Source organism: Sturnira hondurensis, unplaced genomic scaffold, assembly GCF_014824575.4.
Source record: "Sturnira hondurensis isolate 20B ecotype Veracruz unplaced genomic scaffold, ASM1482457v3 Scaffold0011291, whole genome shotgun sequence".
Taxonomy (NCBI): domain Eukaryota; kingdom Metazoa; phylum Chordata; class Mammalia; order Chiroptera; family Phyllostomidae; genus Sturnira; species Sturnira hondurensis.
In genome coordinates, this window is record NW_028083922.1 from 4,294,244 (window position 1) to 4,308,997 (window position 14,754).

General features: G+C 42.0%; 1 protein-coding gene across 4 annotated transcripts in view; it reads right to left on the reverse strand.

The window, feature by feature from the left end:
* KLHL32 (kelch like family member 32) overlaps window positions 1-14,754 on the reverse strand; it is a 188,341-nt gene that overhangs the window by 51,918 nt on the left and 121,669 nt on the right. For 3 of the 4 annotated variants that reach the window (XR_005068474.1, XM_037059738.1, XM_037059737.1), the window contains one exon: window positions 9,971-10,186. Coding sequence is in view for 2 of the 4 variants with exons in the window: in XM_037059738.1 (XP_036915633.1) it covers window positions 9,971-10,186 (216 nt within the window). In the remaining 2 variants the exon portion in view is untranslated. Of the gene's footprint in view, window positions 1-9,970; window positions 10,187-14,754 lie in introns of those variants that run through there. The other variant, XM_037059739.1, reaches the window with a different exon arrangement.

A 14,754-nucleotide genomic window follows, 5' to 3' on the forward strand; every position in this document is an offset into this window, starting at 1 on the left:
ATTGCTCATGGTCCGTGGCCTGGGGGGTGGGGGCCCCCTGGTTTATAGTCAGCAGGTTCAGTACCATGCTCACAGCCAAAGAGAGAGATGCCTAAATATTCGCTTCTTAACTAAGTATTGTGTTTTCTGGATGGAAAGGCTTAGTCTTACTTTCAGCTGTGAGCAATCTTCTATTGTGATGGGCTGACTTATAGTCAATTTAGTATAATTAATGCCAAATTACATTATAATTCACGTAGAACTACAAATTAAGAGCAATATTATGAACCAATGAATTAATCAAAATTAATTACATTATGCTCACTCGTTTTGAAGTGTTAAGAAGATAGGTCCTCCTAAAATGTTTAATCTTTAGTGCACCACCCACCACTCCTTTAATTGCCTGGTTTCCTTGTGTGGCCAGAGGAGGTGTTGTGGCATTTCTCCCCAGCAAGAGCACACACACACAGGATGTGTGCAGTTAGCCTCCAGCTGGCAAGGCCCCTTTGAGCTTCTGTTCTTGAAGTGTAAGACCTGCACCACTTTCAGGAACTGACTTACACCACTTTCTATACTCAAAGGGGAACAGTGTGAAACATCTGCGATGTCTATCTTGAGAACCTGCCGGGCATTTTTTTCCTAAGAGATTTTTCTCCCTTGTTACATTCTTTACTGAAATACTGAAATCTGTTTTTATTCCGCCAATGTACCACCCCAAATAATGAAGAGGCGGTCAGACTAAAGAGTAGAACCTCGCCACAGAGAACACACTGCTCTGTATTGTGGGCACAAACGAAGTCTACGAATTATCTTCATTTATGAATGCTGCCCATGTTTACTCTCTCAGAATGACCACCTGTCTCTTTCAGGTGTGTTTGTTAAAGTATCATTTATGTTTTCTTTTAGCAAAAGTTCAGGAGACGGGCTGGGAGAAGGAGAAGCAGGATGTAAGGATGTCCATATTCAACAATAAATGCCAAGGCTTCTCCAGACAACTCTTTAGAATATAACCAATTCAAAAGCCCTGAGGCCACTCCACAGCTAAGTCCAAGTCCTCTCCCTTAGAACGCCCAGCACCAAGGAAATCACCATGGGCTGACAAGGCCCCCTAGCAGGAATGTGGTCGCTCAACAGGCCTCAGAAAGACTCCTGCAGAAACAGTCTGGTGATGGAAGATGTGGGCCACAGACTCGTTTTTTTATGGTTTTAAAAATTTTGATCTTTATTGTATTTTTCCATTACCATTTAGCCCCCTTATACTCTCTCCCCCCAGCAATCACCACACTGTTGTCCATGTCCATGAGTCCATTCTCCTTTGTGCTCAATCCCTACGCCCCTCACTAACCACCCCCCAATTAGCTGTCATCCCTCTCTCTGAGTCTGTCCCTGTTTTCCTTGTTAGTTCAGTTTGTTCATTAGATTCCACATCTGACTGAGATCATATGATATTTGTCTTTCTCTGACTGGCTTATTTTGCTTAGCATAATGTTCTCCATGGCCATAGGCTCATTTCTATTGGAAAGAGACTAACATTGATACATTTCAATGAATTAATTTTCTCCAGGGGATGCAAAAGGGGGCATGTATCAGTTCAGTGACCAAAAGTAACCTTACAGGGTGATCCGATCACAAACTAGGTGATCCAGTTCCTAATTGGGAAGGTCATGTTGGGCAATCATACCCCAGGCATATAAAAGATGCATCTTTGCCGTGAACAAGCCCTGTCTGTGGCTTTTGTGCATCTAGTTTAACACGCCTTTGACATGCCTCTTTCTCAGGCCCCTGGGAGGCTAGCTACCCTCGTGGGTGCATGTAATCTTGTTAAGTGTCTGGCACCTGCTTTCCCCCACCTTAGTGTAATCTTCTGCATGCTCCCCTAATTCCAGCTGCATAAAGGAAACGCAAAACTGTCCTTCTCTTGCTGAGATCTTGCTTCCCGGCCCTGTCATCAGTTTGGCTCAAATAGACTCTTACAGAAATTCTCTACAGGCTTGGACATTTCTCACATCAACCCTTTCTGACTCATAAACCCCATCCTAGGCCATCACCCAGCTATCAGTTTGCACAGCATCAGTTTCTAAATTCCCAATATACTGGGTGTAAAATGAAGATAGAATGATTAATCATTTCCATTCGTTGCATCCAATCTCTAACAACACCTGCAGACTTTTCACTGTACACAGTGCAGCACAAAATAACGATGCTCCAGGTTCTCTTTCACACTGATTTAAATCTCTTGATCGGATTTTAAAGTGACCTCCCTTATGGGCCTTCTCTTCCGCTTTACACTTCATCATCTTACACCTTAAAGGGGCAAAGAGCCGCTCTCTGTCTCTGTCAGATTCTCTATCCATTCTTCCTCACGAAACAGCGAAAATGCCAATGTCTTGGGCTCTGATAAAGAAAAACCCTCAGCAACAGTTTCTTGTACCCCTTCCATTGGAGTAATTTTTGCAATATCCCACAAAGCTGAATGACAGGTGAAAATAAAAATCGGTAATTTATTAAGAAATGCATACTGCTGTCATACTTGTTTTAGATGAGGGTAACCTCTAGGACAAGATGTATCAGATGATTTGAGGTTCTGTTTTCTTACAGACTTGGTGCATTTCAACAAAGTACAGTGAGACCTGCAATGAAACCTATGCTGTGAAGCAAGTTAATCACTTAACCTTGGTGAGATTCAGTGTCCTCGCTTGTTAAAACTTGGATACTTGTTTTATCAATCTTAAAGGTGGATGTGAGACTCAAATGAAGTTGTGTGTGTAAAGACGCTTTAAAAACATAATGCTGGCTAAGAGTGTAAACACTTATTATTGTTGTTATTATTTTATTATTACTGATGAATTTATGTGCCTAGCCCTGGGGGTTCCACCTCATGTATAGTTGGGTCTTCTTGCTAAATCCCTGATAAGCCGGGTGGCAGCAATGTTACCGCAGGCCAACAATACATCAGAAATATTCTCCAGTTACCATTTCCCTTCTCACAGCAACAACGACAAAATATCAGTCTGGAGACAGCATGAATCACAATGAAAACCAGAAGCAGAGAACATAAATATGTCATATCTCACAGATCACCTTGTTACTCTGTTGTGCTCATTTAAAAATAGAAGAAGAAAAAACTACTAACTCATGGGAACAGCAGCCCACAAGTACAAGTTAGGTCTCCTGTAATTCCTGAACATCACTGCCTCTCACAGCTACTTGACAGCACACAGCTCTAGCACCAGGAGAGCTGAGGATTAGCCAGAGCAAAGTCCCTCCGAAGTGAATGTCCTGCATCTCACAGAGGCACGCAGCCCAGACAAACAGCAGCAAGGCCGCTCACAAGTCATATCCTCCGGAACGAGTCCTCGTAGAGGCGTTAGCTGCATGTAGATCAGGACGAATGAGCAACAATGCACCCAGGCACCCGAGCCCTGAAACAGCAGTTCTGCTCAGGGTCCAGGCGGGGGTCCTCACAGAATAAAACACCCTTCACGCATGGCACATTTCGGGAGGTGTGGGAGCCTCTGTTTATTCTCTCCGTTGACAACTAGTAACAAGGAGGTGGAGATACCCTCATCACATTCGTAGAAAAGATTGTATGTAGCTGGGAGGAGCTTCCAGAACTTTCGAGAAGAAAATTGAGAAATGGCACACATTTAATCAGTTTAAGGAATACTAACTAAAAAACTAAAAGGAGACATAATGAGGATGTCCAGGAAGTGCCTATCTGAAAAAAAAAGGAAGTACACATGTGTATATGAAATTGATTTGAGGAAAGGTAGGCATATGATGAAAGATTACAATTTGGTTTGAGGATAAGTGTTCTCAGGTCATAGTATTTTATTCCATGTCTAGTTACCAAGGCTCAAGGGTTTAGAATGAGAACACCACTCATGGAAGTTTTTTATTAAATGATCGCCCAGTCTGATATCTTCGAGGCCTGAGCTGCACTGTGTGGATGGACAATGGTTTGCCAAGCGGTTTAGGGTATATACAATGAACGAGAGCTAACACTCATCAGTAAAGCACTGAAGGGAAGGCAAAGGGACAGTGGGTGGTGTTGAAATGTCCGAACAACAGCATTTCATTTTCCAGTGTATCGACATTGCCCAGCATGCCCAAAGCCAGCAAAGAAATCGGTGAACTATGTGGCCACGTCCGTGCCCACCGGGAGGGAAGCAGGCACGGTGAGAAGTAAGGGAAAGTCCACATCGGACTCCAAGTTGCAAGACCCCAGGGCCACATCAGTCCTACCCACTCTGGCCTGCCCAGACGAGGCAATGGTAGCACTCAGCAGCACGTGATCAAGGAGGGTAAACAGGCAATGACTACTTGGCGTTAACGAGAGACTGAATGAAACTCATGTCACAAAGCACCGAGTTAGAACTGGCAACACGACAGAGACACGGAGGCAGGCGGAGCGGGCCATCCACTACCCTTTCCATCATCTGTGGGTGCTCTGCTCAAGGACGGGAATGTCATTCTCTTCCTAATTTCTTTTAATGTCACAGGAATAGTTTGATTCACCTCTATGTCTATTTCTCCCAAGTAGTTTTGAGCTTCTATTATGACTGCAGAAGCTATGGAGCAAAATGGAAAGAGCCCCCAAATTAGAAGGCATGAATTTGATTTCCAACTTTGTTACCTTAGTTTCCCCCACTTAAAGCACAGGAAAGCAAAGCAATGACAAATGCAAAAATACTCTTGAAACTGTGGTGTGATATTCAAATAGGAAGTTTTATGATAGTATTGCTGTACATGTAGTAATGTTTGAAGTCCTTATTCCTCCATGGCCAGAGGTGTGTTTGGGTCAATTAATTTATCATCTAGGAGATAAAAGGCAAATGCTGAGTACAATACTAGTGTTTTCTAATTTGCAACTAGGAAGTAATAGTAGGTTTATGTTTAGGTTCACCTTCTGGAACTTCTTTGGAGGAACATGATTAAATCAAATGGACATCGGGGTGGTCTTGTGGTATAGATACAAGCCCAGGAAGGGCTTGTTAAAAAACAACTACTCTTGTCCTGACCACTGTGGCTTAGTTGGTTGAGCATCGTCCTGGAGAGCAGAGGGTAATTCTCATGCTTGAGTTACAGTCACAGTTCCCATTTGGGGCACATGTGAGAGGCAACCAATTGATGTTTCTCTCACACATCAATGTTTCTCTCCCTCTCTTCCTACCCCCTTTCCCTCTTTCTAAAAATAAATATTTTTAAAAACCCACCCCTCTTGAAGTTGTTGACTACTTTAAATGATACACAATTTATATCTCTATAGACAAAAATAAATGTGTTATTAGTAGTATGACTTATGGACAAAAATTTCCAGCAAAAATACAAAAAATGCATTTTTTAAAAGGCCAAATTCATTTTGTATACCAATGTTCCTAAAATAAATCCAGCCTTATGTAGGAATAATGGGATGTCTTATTACCCATTCAATACATTTTAACATGAGAACGCTACATTATTGTCTTTATTTATTATTTATACACTGCAAATAAAAACATGGCAGCATTCAATGCAAACACGACAGGCACAGCCTCTGCCTCTGGAGGGGAAGAATCGAAGACTAATGTGAAGAGAGGACCAGCCCTCAAACCCCAGACCAGTGGCCTGATCCCTCTTGCTGCACTAAAACAGGTGTGAGTGGGATAAACCAGACTTTCCCTGCCAAGGTCTGACGTTTGACATCAGTGGTTTGATCACTGAGATGCCTGGTCCTATTATCCATTAACTCCAGGCAAGGTTAGGCTTGAAACAGAGGAAACAAGGGCCCACAATCCAAGGTTAAAAAGGAAGAAACACATTGATATATGGACTGTCCTGATAAATAATAAGTCCTTTTTACTAAAAGTAGAAAACAGTTAATAAATTAATAATCAAAGGGAGAACATAATTTTTGCACATTTGGAGATGGGACTAAACTAAATCTCTAACCCAATGATAACACAGTTTTATGGAGCTATTTATCCCAGGTTCTGGCTTCCGACACTGTGCAAAGCACATCATGGGCACTTAAGAAATAGTTTTATTTCCACAAACTATCTTTATCTGTTTAAAAATATGGTTCTTGTTTCAGCTATTTCAGAGAAGAAATAATCACCCAGGGAGCCGAATTACCAATTTAAAATTGTAAGGATCCTCCAGTGGAGGTGAGTCCTGAGAGAGGGAAGTGGAGGTGAGTCCTGAGAGAGGGAAGTGGAGGTGAGTCCTGGGAAAGGGAAGTGGAGGCGGTACACCTGTGCTGCGCTGCACTGGTGCCGGGCACCGGGCTGGGTGCTCGAGAAGTACCAGGGGTGGAGAGCTGCACATTTTCCCTGTGCTAGCAAATACAAGAATTTACATTATATTCAGGCTTCTCCTATAAACTATACTCCCATGTAAAATAATCTCCTCCTCATTCCGGTGAAAGAGGATCAGAGGCAGAAAAGCCAGAGATTGAACTTTCCTCAGAAAGAAAACGGAGATCGGCCAGTGCTTCCTGAGAAAACAGACACAGACCGGATGCGTGGGAGTGGAGTGGAGCTGTCTCACTATTGCACTCTGAGTTTTACAGCATGGCCGCCAGCTCGGTAGTCTGAAACTCTGTGTTGAGGCTCACAGGAGAAATGTAACGGGGTCCTACTGAAATGAAGTCCTAAGTTAGGTCTTGGCCCCAAAAGCAAAACAAAACTGGTGGAGATGGGCCAGGTCATGAATGCCCTCCCGCACCCTCTTCAGCTGATCTGCCACTATTAGGCCCCCTCCACCCCCGTCCTGAGCCCCGGTACCCCTTGTGTCTTCCACCTGGAACCTGTGAATGTACAGGCCTTGAAGCGAGAATGCCAAACTGGTGAGCTGAACTGAACTAAATTTTATACAGAGTTTTTTTTAGGGGACTTCTATGTCCTTAGACACTAAAATGTGTGTATGATGTAGCCTCTACATCACCTGTAAATAGAAAACGAACTTAGTTAACAGGACAAGTCATTTCAGGCAATGGAAAGGAGAAAAAATATTGTGTACAGGGGATGGAGAAGCCCTGTGTGAGGGAAGAGACTTGAGATAGAGTTTGAAAAGGTCAGAGGGGAAAAAAAGAGCAGACAGAAGGCATAATCTGGAGGCACGTCACAGGTCTGTAGGCCCCCAGAACGGTTATTACAGCCTGCAGCATATTTTATCAGGAAAGGGAATGACGAAAGGGACAGGAGGCAAAAGTAAAAAACAGTTTGGTCAGGGAGAACAACTTGGAGGTTCTTATGACACGTCTTCAGAGATAGACTGTATGTAGTCTAGTAAATGCAATTTAGACCTTTCACTAAAACAAAGGGAATGCCCCAGATTGGATTATCCGTATGCTGTGGAAGAGCCACATGTATAAACGTGTGTGTGTGTTTACCGGGCTCTCCCGTAAGTTACCAGTTGCACATATTAATCAAAAAGCACAACCCTCCATCCACTTTTCTATTACCTGTCCAACTTTGCACCAATTTCCCTTCTCCTCCCACCACCCTTTGCCTCACTGTTCTTCTTTGAGACATGGGACGGGGATTTGTCAAAGTCAATGAGCACTTTATTACAGTGAGAACGCTCTGTAATGAACAATTCAGCAATTTAATGAGATTCTGTAGATCTTTCTCCAGCCTGCCCATCAAGTTTCACTTCTATAAAGCACCCTGACACTAATCCTCTGGCATACCCAATCTTCACCCTGGGCTGAATATTAGATTCTTCCATGGTATATTGCATTACTANGGACGGGGATTTGTCAAAGTCAATGAGCACTTTATTACAGTGAGAACGCTCTGTAATGAACAATTCAGCAATTTAATGAGATTCTGTAGATCTTTCTCCAGCCTGTCCATCAAGTTTCACTTCTATAAAGCACCCTGACACTAATCCTCTGGCATACCCAATCTTCACCCTGGGCTGAATATTAGATTCTTCCATGGTATATTGCATTACTAGTATAACCTCAGCAAAAATGATGAACTTAACTACACTTGAGGCAATATAGCTGGTCTGATTTGATTTTTCTCTATTGGGTCGAGTATGAGGGAATTACTTATTTACTAAGATAAAGCAAAAACAGTTTTTTATTGCCTGCTGAATGCCTAAATTGATCATGATTTAAGTGAGCCTTTTAATTCTTCCTTGAGGACCAGGTTGAAAAAAATGTTGCCCGCAGCAGAAAGCGCATTCCAAAAGTTTAGGTTATAACATTAGTAACCTTCAGAGAGGTGATGATGAGAACATTTAAGTGAACAGCACGGCATTTGGGGGCACTGAGACTTGCACACATCACTGTGTCCATTTCTTGCAGCACCTTCAACCAGGCCACAAAAAGAAATAGAAACCACAGGATGGTTGGCTCCTATTTCGACTCAGTCAGAAATAATTAAATGCAGAATTCATTCCAAGTCTCTCTTTTTCCCTTTGGGAAATGAAAAAAAATTGGCAATTTCCCACTTTGAACCAACTGGAAATTCCTGATGATTTGTGTTTATAGGGAGAACAACAGGTAATTAAAATTCATACCAAAAACTCATCCTCACCAATACTTTTGACCTCTGCCTGAATAAACATTATGAGAAATACCTAAGAAGCAGAAAAAAATCTATAGCTTGTTTTTGCCTCCTGATAGTTTCTTTGGCAAGGCAGTGTGGACACTATAGACATGAGAGCAGGGGTCCCAGACTCGGATCTGCTGTGTAACCCTGAGCAGTCCCTGAAGCCTCATCTTACTCATCTGGTAGAAGGGGTGGGGACAGCTGTCCCTCAGGCTTGTTGTGCTGGTAAGTCAATACGTTTGCAAAGAGCCCGGGTCTGCAAAGCCCTCAGTACACCACAGCTCTTATTACCTTTACTGGTGGAAACAACAGTGGAGGAAGAAGTGGCTGATAAAAGTAATACAAAGGAAGACATGAGAAAAAGTATTAATCCAGAGTCAGACACTGGACAATTAACAGCTACCCTCAGGCCCTGTTTTGTCCAGAACTGGAGTACTCTTTGAACGTTTTTTAATAAGATAAAAGAAATTCACTGCCTCAGCAGCTGATAGAAGACTTCATTTTGGTGCATATTTTGTATATAAATATTCTTCAAATGATCATAAAATTCTGAAGGTATGCTGTCTGAGAAGTAACGAGGCAGCCAGCCAGTGTTGCAGAGAGTGGAGACAGTGTAAGACACCATGTGGATTGCTTGAAGATAGTCACTAGGGATGAGCCAAGAAGGATTTAAATTGAATAATCAACTTGAAAACACAAAACATCCTCCTGTTCCCTAGACAAAAGATATTCAAGAAGATTACTATGTCAGAAGAAGAGGCCGGGCTTAGGAAAATAGCAATGAATGAAGAATGAACTAAGGAGGGAGATTTTTTCCACTGCAGTGCAAGAAAAGCTTGGTTTCATTTAAGGTTTCAATTGCTTTCAGCTGCAACAAAGAAATAGTTCTGAATTATTCCAGCAGGGATGTCTAATCCGCGGCCCATGGGCCACATGCAGAATGACTGTGAATGTGGCCCAACACAAATCATAAATTTACTTAAAATCTTTTTTTTGATCATCAGTTTTCATTAGTGTTTGTGTATTTAATGTGTGGCCCAAAGACGCCAAAAGGTTGGACACCCCTGGTACAGGAAAGCCCAGAACTTATTCTGATTCCATTAGTCTTAAATCTATAGGTAACATTTGACAATCCATTCTTCCCATATTCAGTTTAAAAAACCATTTTTCTCAGGAGAATAAAAACCTTCGACTAAGGGTTTTGGGAAGTCATGGGAGGGTGTGAGAATCTCCCCTGTGACTCGCTGAGTTGAGCTGAGCTGGTGAGGCCCCCGGGCTTCAGGGGCTGGTGCTCTCCAACTGCCTGCCCACTGGGCAGCATGACTTCAAAGGCTTTGAGTCCAACGAGGACCAAACCAAACCAGAGTTCTCACTGTCCTTCAACCCTCAACTTTTAAGCATCCCATGCCCTCTCCACACCCAAAGACACCCACGCGGAGTGCCCTTACCTGCCAGATCTGCTCTTCACTCAGGGAGGTCAGGCGGTCGCTCTTCAGGACCTCCTGAAGCAAACAGTAGGGAAGCGTTAGAACGTCTTCTGGCCGACTCTTCAGGAGTTCAGAGAGATGCTTCACTAGGAAGTCGATCACTGCCTTCTCCAACAAAGTGAGGTTAAAGAGGTCGGCAAGTCTGTACAGATCCAAGTAATTAAAGCTATTTAATTCCTGGATGCCAAAAAAATGGGGGAAAAAACAAAGATCTCTTAGAAATCCATCCAAGAAAGAGCAGGCAAGAAATTCAGATTGACCCACTAAGGTCTGCATTAACGGCAGTGGGACCAATGGGGCAGCACTCCACCGGAATACAGAAAACAACAAAACAGGAACAGAAAACCCGAACAAAAAACCCCTCAAATATAAAGCCCTGGGCTGACAACTGCTTCTCTACAATTCGTCATTTCTCCTCACTTTGCCCCTCTTAAAATCTACATATTTAAAGATATCTTAGCAAAAGGGCTGAAAGGGATTTCTGGTTTCACTGACTGAAACAGTACTTTGCAACTTTTAGAAACATTGACTAGTGAAGACAATTTTTCTGCCCTTAGCATATTCCACAGCTCCTAGGTTGTAAGTTTTCCCACCAAAGATAGTGTAAAATGGGAGCCATGCGTAGATGGAAGAAACTATATGAAGATTGACTAACTCTGTTCTTTTCCCAAAACTTCAAATTCAGCACATCTTTGAGTAAAGATTGACTTAATGAAATTAAAACACAAATTTTTACATGGAAGGGCACAGGAAATGAGGAACTCTCACGAAAAAGATTCCTGTGAGAATCTTAAATTAATCTAAATTAATCTATTAATCTAAATAATTACAGATTGAATCCCCCTAAGATGGATGACTTACAACTGTTCTGTTTTTTATTAGCTTCAGAAAACCAGTGGTCACCTTCCCCTCCTTTTCAAAGAGTTTCTGTAGCAATGCTTCATTCTGAGCTTTACAAGCGCTCAAACTCACAACCAGAGCTCTAAACTCATGCCCCTGGGAGCCGTGACTCCTCTGGAAGCTTTGTCTTGCAAGTGGGAGAAGTGGAGTGGGCACCCAGGGGTGCTGATGGAACACTCACCCTTTACAAGTAGAATGAGAGACAGCTGTGTCCGGTTTGCCCTAATTTTTAACTTGTAATTATTCATATGTAAGCAATATTTCCAATAACGTAGGAAATTCAAAATATAATACAATACATCTGATAGCTAACTATTTTGTTCCACTGACCTATTTAAGTAATTTTTAATGTACTTTCCCCTTGTCTAGTTATCTCAAAGTATTAAGAATTCTTTTTAAAATATTCATTATCTATTTTAATATATTTGCTTTTATGGTTTTTGCCCTTTAAAAATTATATTTTATTGATTATGCTATTACGGTTGTCCCAATTTTTCTCCCTTTGCCCCCCTCTACCCAGCACCCCCCACTCCCTCAGGCAATCCCCATAGCATTGTTCACATCCACGGGTCATGAGTAGATTCTTTGTCTACTCCACTTCCTACACTGTACTTTACATCCCCATGGCTATTCTGTAACTACCTATTTGTACTTCTTAGTCCTTCACCTCTTCACTCATTCCCCTACACCCCCCCTCTCATCTGGAAACCATCAAATGCTCTCCATATCCATGATTCTGTCTCTGTTCTTCCTGTTTGCTTAGTTTGTTTTTTAAATTCAGTTGTTGATAGGTAGGTATTTAATGCCATTTTATTGTTCATAGTTTTGATCTCCTTTTTCTTAAACAAGTCTCTTTAACATTTCACATGACAATGGTTTGGTGATGATAAACTCTAGTTTTTTCTTGTCTGGGAAGCTCTTTATCTGCCTTCAATTCTAAATGATGTATTTGTTGGGTGAAGCAACGTTGGCTATATGTCCCTGTGTTTCATGACTTTAGATATTTCTTGCCAGTCCCTTCTAGCCTGCAAAGTTTCTTTTGAGAAATCAGCTGACATTCTTATGGGAACTCCCATGTAGGTAACCAACTGCTTATCTCTTGCTGCTTTTAAGGTTTTCTCTTTATCTTTCATCTCTGCATTTTAATTATGATGTGTTTTGGAGTGGGCCTCTTCAAATCCATCTTCTTTGAGACTCTCTTTGTGCTTCCTGAACTTGCATATCTATTTCCTTCACCAAATTAGGGACGATTTTTTTTCATTATTTTTTCAAATAGATTTCTAATTTCTTGCTCTTTCTCTTCTCTTTCTGGCCCCTATGATGCAAATATTGAAATGCTTAAAGTTGTCCCAGGGGCTACTTATACTATCCTTGTTTCTTTAGATTCTTTTTTCTTCTTCTTGTTCAGATTGCTTGTTTTTTGCTTCCTTATATTCCAAATCATCGATTTGATTCTCGGTTTTATCCACTCTACTGTTGTTTCCCTGTGTATTGCTCTTTATTTCAATTAGCGAATCCTTCATTTATGACTGGATCTGTTTTATGCTGTTGAGGTTCTCGCTAAGTTCCGTGAGCATCCTTTTAATGAATGTTTTGAACTTTGTGTCTGATAGATTGATTATCTCCATTTTGTTTAGCTCTTTTTCTTGAGTTTTAATCTGTTCTTTCATTTGGGCCATGTTTCTTTATTCTGATTTTGGCAGCCTCTCTGTGTTTGTTTCTATGTATTAGGTAGAGCTGCTATGATTCCCTGTCTTGGTATGTGGTCTAATGTAGTAAGTGTTCTGTGGTGTACAGTGCCACAGCCTCCCTTATCACCCAAGCTGGGTACTCAAGGCATGCCCTTCATGTAGACTAAGTACACCCTCCTCTTGTAGTTGAGCCTTGGTTGCTGTTGGCAGGTCAATGGGAGGGATTTACCCAAGCCTGTCAGTTGCAAGAACTGGCTGTGACTACAGACCACCAACCTATACCCTCTGTGGAAGATCAGCTATGCAGGGCCGAGAGTTTCCTGGGTGGTGTAGGCCAAGGCCACCTTCGTTTTACCCAGGGCCACCCTGCCTGAGCTATAGAGCAATCTGAAATGGCTGGTTCTTGTGCTGGGCTTAAAGATTCCTAGAAGATGCCAAGCTGTGAATGGATACTGTTAGTGCCATGCCTGGAGGCACTTAGCAAGAGGTATGAGGGCTGGGACTCACTGACGCCAGCTGCTGCTTGTTCGAAAGAATTTAGGAATTTGTGAAGCATGAGCCAAGACCAGTTGTGAATGGCATGAGCCATTCCTATGGAAAAGCTACTGTTAACAGCTGTACATCGGGTGGGATGGAGCCTCAGAGGATCTCCAGGGCAGGGCAAACAGTGTCGGCCAGGTTGATGGAGTCTCAGATATGGCACCCACCTTCTGGCTGTGGCTCTTCCCACCTTTCTATCTGGGGGAACGCTGTCCCCCAGCTCTCACTTTGATGCCAGATACTTCAGTTCCTCCCTTTATGCCACTAGTCCCTTTCAAGTTGCTACCCTGGTGCTGGAGCTCAGTCGGAGTGAGCCTGAGTAAGTTTGTGCGTGGGATCTTTAAGAGGAACTGCTTGAGATTCCAAAAGTTTCTTCCACTAACTTAATCTCTGCTGGTTTCTGCAGCCAGAAGTCATGGGGACTTAACTTTCTGACACTGGAAACCTGGGCTGGGCAGGGCTTGGTATGGGGCCTGACTCCTCACTCCCGAGATATCCTTCCTGCACTTTTACCCACCACACGTGGATGTGGGACCAGCCTGCTCCATGTTTCTACCCCTCCTGCCAGTCTAGATCCACGTGGTTTCTTTAATTTCATAGTTGTCAGACTTCCATTCAACTCAATTTCTGCTGCTTCTGAGTGATGGTTGTTGTACAAGTTAGTTGCAATTTTGATGTGGTTGTGCAAGAAGGTGAGCCGTGTTTACCTGCGCTACCCTCTGAACCAGAAGTCTCTCTATAATATTTGAAAGGTTAAAGGAATATGCTCCAAAGCTGTGCTGTCCAACATGGTAGTCACTAGCCACATCACTGAGCACTTCAAATGTGGTAGGTCTTATTTGAGATATGCAATGTTAAATATAAACCCAATGCAAGAAGAAAAGTAGAATGCAAAATATCTCATTAATAAATTTTACATTGATTATATGTTCAAGTAACATTATTCTGGATATAGTGAGTTAAATATATTATCATAATTAATTTCTCCTGTTTCTTTTTACTTTTTTAAATGCAGCTACTAGATAATTTAAAATTATGTATGTGGCTCCCATCATGTTTCAATAAGACAATAGTGCAATAAGTAATACAGAGTATAATAAAGCCATTATAAAAACAGTTCTCCAAGTGCCAGGTGCAGCACCACCACAGCCACCTGATTAATTTTTTGTTTTGTTTTTTTTCATTTTAGATTCTGTGTCTTTTGGTGGGAGATGACACTTTAATTACATTCCTAATAGGAGTCAAGCTAGATGTCAGGAATCAGCCATAAGATTCTAGTGCTTAATAGCTCTATTTGCCAACACTATTGAAGGAAATAAATGCTCCTTTAAAATAAAGGTTACTACAGATGACTACTAAAATCCAGTGCAACTCAAATATCTAAGGGTCTGCTGAGAGCTAGTCAATCAAACTATCCTGGTTTCTCATGGAACAGATTATATCAAAGGAATACTGAAGACTGTGACTCCAGAACAATTTTTTCCAATTAATACTAAAATCTTACTTTTTAGGATCGGTAAATGCTACTCTGGGAGGCAAGTAGGTGTAAACCTTGTATATAGAGCTTCCATCGCAAACTTTAGGAGCATCGCCTCTGGATGAAGACATTATGGT